The 5,246-nt window shown below is 38.0% G+C and overlaps 1 protein-coding gene across 1 annotated transcript; it reads right to left on the bottom strand.

Moving 5' to 3' along the window:
• Nucleotides 1–3,114: 3,114 nt before the first annotated feature.
• Nucleotides 3,115–4,848, bottom strand: LOC132061917 (uncharacterized). Its single transcript, XM_059454593.1, has 5 exons — nucleotides 4,811–4,848; nucleotides 4,355–4,494; nucleotides 3,912–4,259; nucleotides 3,636–3,746; nucleotides 3,115–3,527 (listed from the first exon to the last, which is right to left on the bottom strand). Exons 1-5 carry the CDS (start codon nucleotides 4,846–4,848, stop codon nucleotides 3,115–3,117), a joined length of 1,050 nt encoding a protein of 349 aa, XP_059310576.1.
• Between the last annotated feature and the right edge of the window lie 398 nt (nucleotides 4,849–5,246).

Below are 5,246 nucleotides of genomic sequence, written 5' to 3'. Positions count from 1 at the left end.
TTCTATTTAGGTTATGAAGGTTTGTTTGTGTTGTGGTATATGGAAATGAGTAGAAATCATGAAATTATGGAAGTTTGCATGGTATTTGTGTGTGTGTATGGGTGGCCGTGTGTATGCATGCATGGTGTAGACAAAATGAGTTAGTTTTATGTAGTATTCTAATTGTAGTTGTTGCGGATTCTACATTGATAATGGAAGTTTAATGATTTTGGTTGAAGTTGGTAATGTGGGAAGTGGCCGTGTGCATGTGTGTGAAGTGTGGGAAAATATGAACTAATTTCCATATAGTGGACTAGTTGTTACTAACATGTATTCTATGATGCAAATGAAAAATGATGAATTTAGCGAAGTTGTGAGTTGTTGGAAAGTTGCTTAAGAGTTAGTGAGACTTGAATATAGAGAATTATGCCACATTAATGTGATTTTATGATATTAAGATAATGAAGTTGTTAAGGTGTAGATTGTTGTTGTTGGAGATGAATTAGTAAATAGAAAGTGTGTTGGAATGGTTTGGTTGCATATATAAGAATCTTGAATTAAATATGGAAATCGACGGAATTGTTAAGTATTGGATATATAGCTTGGAATGCTCTTAGTTTATGTTTGAATGACCTGAAATTAGCTTGTGGATATGAAAATATTGACTTCGATATATGAATGCAAAGTTAGTTTGGAAATTGTTGTTTTATGTAGAAAGAAGACTATTTGTGTTAGTAAGCGATTCTAGTCGATAATTGATGTTGTTGGTATGGTTGTTGTTGATATTCTGGCCGAGTTAAATTCTCGGGGTGTCATATTTATAGGGGAGGTGCTGCCGAAATTTCGGTAGGCAAATACTAACCAAAGTCGGAATTTCGAACCTCATAAATAGTAATTGGTAAATGTGACCATTTGTAGGTTTTGGACGAAACGGGATTTGGATTTTGGCAAGCGTAAAGGACAAGAAAGGTATGTAAAGCTCTCCCATTCCTTTTCTTGGCATGTCTTAGATGCACTAGGCTTGAATTTGGACCTCGGGGGCAACTCTACCCTCTGGAATCTACGTCCAAAAACGCCCCTTTTTCATGCAGTAGAATTGAATCGAATATTGCGCGAATAGCTAGAAAAGTTGTTAGAACCTCTAGAACTTGTACAAATGCAATCCGGTTATCTTAATATCCTTGTAAGTGACGTTATGAAGTCTAACCTACGTAATTTGCATACGCCACCTCATTTGGTCGAGGTAGGCCCACTTTATCCGAATTTTTCCTAATATACTATTTAAACTACCTTTAAATGGAAACTAAGGAAAACTTTTTAACTACCTTTCTAAGTTCTTAAGATTAATTGTTATAATTATTTTATTAAGTCTTATGACCCACTTTGAGATTCGAAACTGTTTCAGAAAGACTACTTTGACACGAACCATTCTGACATCCGAAAGACTTATGTACCGACTATTGTCAAACGTTCACTATAAGGTCTGCCATTTGAGTTACGTCATCGAGTCTCTGTATAGGTTTTATATTTTGATATGCACAAATGATCCTTAAAGTTCTATTTCGAAAAGAATCCTCCGCGGTCGTTAAAAGGTATGTGCTATGCTTCGTCCGGACCCCTTTTTCTTGATATGTCGTTTGATTATTCCGTCTGATCTCTGTATATGTTGTACGCTTTATATTGCATTTAGTTTCTCACTACTCCGCTCGTGGATGCCTCAATGCTTCCTTCACTGAGCCCGGGCCAGGATATGTTATCAAGCGTTTTCCCACGCATTGTTCGCCGTGCCTCGGTGAGGGGCGGTATATATGTACATGGGTTGTGGTGTATGATGTGCCATGTACACACTGCGGGTATGATATGATATGATATGGCCATCGATATGCTATGATATGCGCGCCTTACGATATGATCGATTTGTTGTGGCGCCGGCGTCGGGGGGGCGACCACTTTTTCTGCCGAGTCCCGCCAATGGGGCCGGCTATGGCATATTTTTACATTGTGCATTTGCCTATGTTTTATGAGTAAGCATTTCTGATACTCCGACCATCACCATTGTGCTCTGTATCCTCTGTTCAGTTATGATTCTGTTTATCATTTTTCTTTACGCTTTACATGCTCAGTACATATTTCGTGCGACCCCCATTCTTCGGTGCGTTTCGTGCGCGCCAGTACACCCGAGAGGGTACGAGCTATTATAGAGATGTTCCAGCGGTGTTGGCAAGCTCCCTTTTTGCTCCTGGGTGCTGCCGAGTACGAGTGTGTATGCTATGTGTTCGGTTATACGGTAGAGACTTTGCGGACGAGTTGGGGGTTCGAATGTCGGTTGTGAGCGGCTCCGTCACCGACGTGTCGTTACGTATTTTGCGATGGATTCCATATGATTCGATTCTCGCTTGATTTGTAAATTATAAAAGAGTGTCTCCAAAAATATTTGTTGTAATTATCATTTTTGTCTGATTAAGAGTCCGAAAGCTTATGTCGGTAATAAGAGTCTGTGGGTTCGCTCGGCTCCGAATATGGGGTCGGGTGCCCATCACACCCTAGTAAAATCAGGGTGTGACATGGGTAAACAATGATTGACAAACAACCACAGTGATTGGTACCATGAAGAAGACAAACCAGGTCTAGATACAGATGAAAATATTCAAGAATGATTGAACAGAGCTAGACATCTGGATGAAAGAAGCAAAAGTTCCAAACACAAAGTGCAATGTCTGAATGAGCAAGAATGCAATGCACAAGGAACTAGTACGAAGACGTGATCGGTCAAAAGATACAGTCAATGCACATGAATCAGGTTCACTAACATGTTCTATCAGATACTGATCTCTTTATTTGCATACTTGGATATGACCAAACCTCCATACAGTCTGTATAACTGGTTCAACATCCCAAACTTGGCAAAACTTTTTTTTTCCGATTCGTTTAACCTCCGACCTTTACGACACTTACTTATCACTTGTTGAACATAACGTAAACACTTATAACTTCAAACATAATCCTGTCCTTTGAGCTTATGTGACTAACCTATGATGCAACTTAATGCACGAAAATACGGGAAGTAACAAATAGTGATGGAGATAGAGGGTCACCTTGTTTAACCCCTCTTGTTGAATGAAAAAATCCATGTGGCTAACCATTGATCGTCACAAAATACCAATTGTTTGCTATTAGTCTCCAAATCATATCCACAAAACCTTCTGAAAAGCCCATCTTGTTAAGAGTTCTGATAAAAAACAACCAGGACTCCCTATCATAGGCCTTTGCCATATCCAACTTGATGATTACATTTGCTGGTTTTCCTCTCTTCCTTATGTTTATGACTATTTCCTGAGTCAAAAGAACATTTTCAATAATGCTTCTCCCCTTCGCAAAACCAGATTGATTTGGTGAAACAAGCCTTGGCAAAATGCCCTCCAATCTACCATGAACCACTCTTGATATAACTTTATTAATGAAGTTACTCAAGCTGATTGGCCTCATGTCTGCATGAGTCTGAACATCTTGCTTCATTGGCAACAGAACCAAATTTGTATTAGTGTGACCTTCATAAAAGTAATTGATTTAGGAAGAGTGTGACCTTCATAAAAGGCTTTAACCACATTAAGAATATCTAGACCAACAATATACCAACAAGCCTGAAAAAAAAGTACCTGTTAATCCATCAGGACCAAAAGCACTATCCCCATTCAAAGCAAAAACTGCTTGTTTGACTTCATCAGCATTAGGAACAACAACTAATAATTTATTATCTTCCTCAGACACTATTGAAGGAACATGGTTAAGTAAGCTAAAATCTATAGCTTCTTGCTCCTGAGAAAACTATTTTTTGACAAATTCTTCGGCCCTCATGACTTGGCAAGACGACATCTCTACCCAAACTCCATTTGAATTCTGAATTCTTTTAATATGCAATCTCTTCCTTCTACCATTTACCAGATTATGGAAAAATCTAGTATTTCTATCCCCTTCAGCAAACCAAGTAACATTAGCCTTCTGTCTCCAGAATTCTTCTTCAAAATGCAAATACTTCTTTAGTTCAACCTGTGCTTGTTGAAGCACCATTCTGTTCAAAGGAGAAGGATCCCCTTCAAATAGTTCTTCTTTGATCCTCACAATTTCTTCTCTAATAATCAGCTGCTTGAAAATGTCTCCATAAGCTTCTTTGCTCCATGCTGACAGAATCTTCTTTACGTGCTTCAGTTTCTGTTTAAACAACATAAAAGGATTGCCATCCAAATTACTTGACCAATTATCCCTAACTATGCTCAAGAAACCTTGATGCTCAGTCCAAAACTTCAGAAATCTGAATGGTCTAATATATGCTGACTTTGTTCACCTAGAGTAATGAACAAATGAGCATGGTCTGAACCTGTCCTTGTGAGATGTTCAACTTCTACCCGTGCAAACCATTGCTGAAATTGTTGATTAATGAAAACTCCATCCAACCTTTCAAAGATGCAGTCGGAACCTTCTCTATCATTCCACCAAGTAAAATGACTACCTTTTAAACTGGTCCCATCAATTCATAGGAATTTACATAAAAAGAAAAATCTTCATAGTCTTGAGGTAGGATTGGAATCCCACCTATCTTCTCATCTTCATGTAAAACCACATTCAAATCCCTCCAACTAGCCATCGAAGATAAATAGAGTGTGCCACCTGATAAATGTCATCCCATAATTGCAACCTCTCTGATTAATTACATTTAGCATAAACTAAAGTAATAACCAAAGATTTATTTTGATCAAGAAGTACTAATTTTAAAGAGATTTGCTAAGCTATATTTGACAAAACTTGCACATCTACATTGGCCTCAATGACGTACCAAATTTTTCCAGTACTATTTGCACCAGCAATATTCATTCCCAATTTCCTCTTATAGATTTCAACATTCCTAGCCTATTGGAAAGGTTCCATCAAAGCTATGAAAGTGAATTTATGATGCCTATGCAGCATTTGAAACTGTATTCTTACTTTGGGTTAACAGATCTTGTATTCCATAGAAAGGCTTTCATCATCATTTACGGTTGGATTTCTCTTGCACCCTCTTTGGCATCACTCTGACTGAAACTTGTGCTTCCACTTGCTTTTTCCCATTTTTCCACCCTTTACTACAGATTTTGGAGACAAAGCTTTAACTTTAACTGGAGAATCTTGAATACTCTCTTCTTTGTCTTTTATCAAAGAAATTGCATTGTCATATGATAATTGCCTCCTCTCATCCTCTGATATATTGTGAGAAACCTGATCATATAAATGCC

The sequence above is a fragment of the Lycium ferocissimum genome, chromosome 7 (assembly GCF_029784015.1).
Source record: "Lycium ferocissimum isolate CSIRO_LF1 chromosome 7, AGI_CSIRO_Lferr_CH_V1, whole genome shotgun sequence".
NCBI classification, from domain to species: Eukaryota; Viridiplantae; Streptophyta; class Magnoliopsida; order Solanales; family Solanaceae; genus Lycium; species Lycium ferocissimum.
The sequence above is the reverse complement of the archived record's forward strand: the minus strand, read 5'-3'. Positions and strand labels throughout refer to the sequence as shown.

Coding starts and splice junctions, on each gene's coding strand:
- LOC132061917 (XM_059454593.1), bottom strand. CDS start 4,848: ATGAATATTGCTGGTGCAAATAGTACTGGAAAAATTTG. Junction 4,495..4,810: donor AATAGTACTGGAAAAATTTG/GTACGTCATTGA, acceptor TGATGGGACCAG/TTTAAAAGGTAGTCATTTTA. Junction 3,528..3,635: donor TGGTCCTGATGGATTAACAG/GTACTTTTTTTT, acceptor ACTTTTATGAAG/GTCACACTAATACAAATTTG.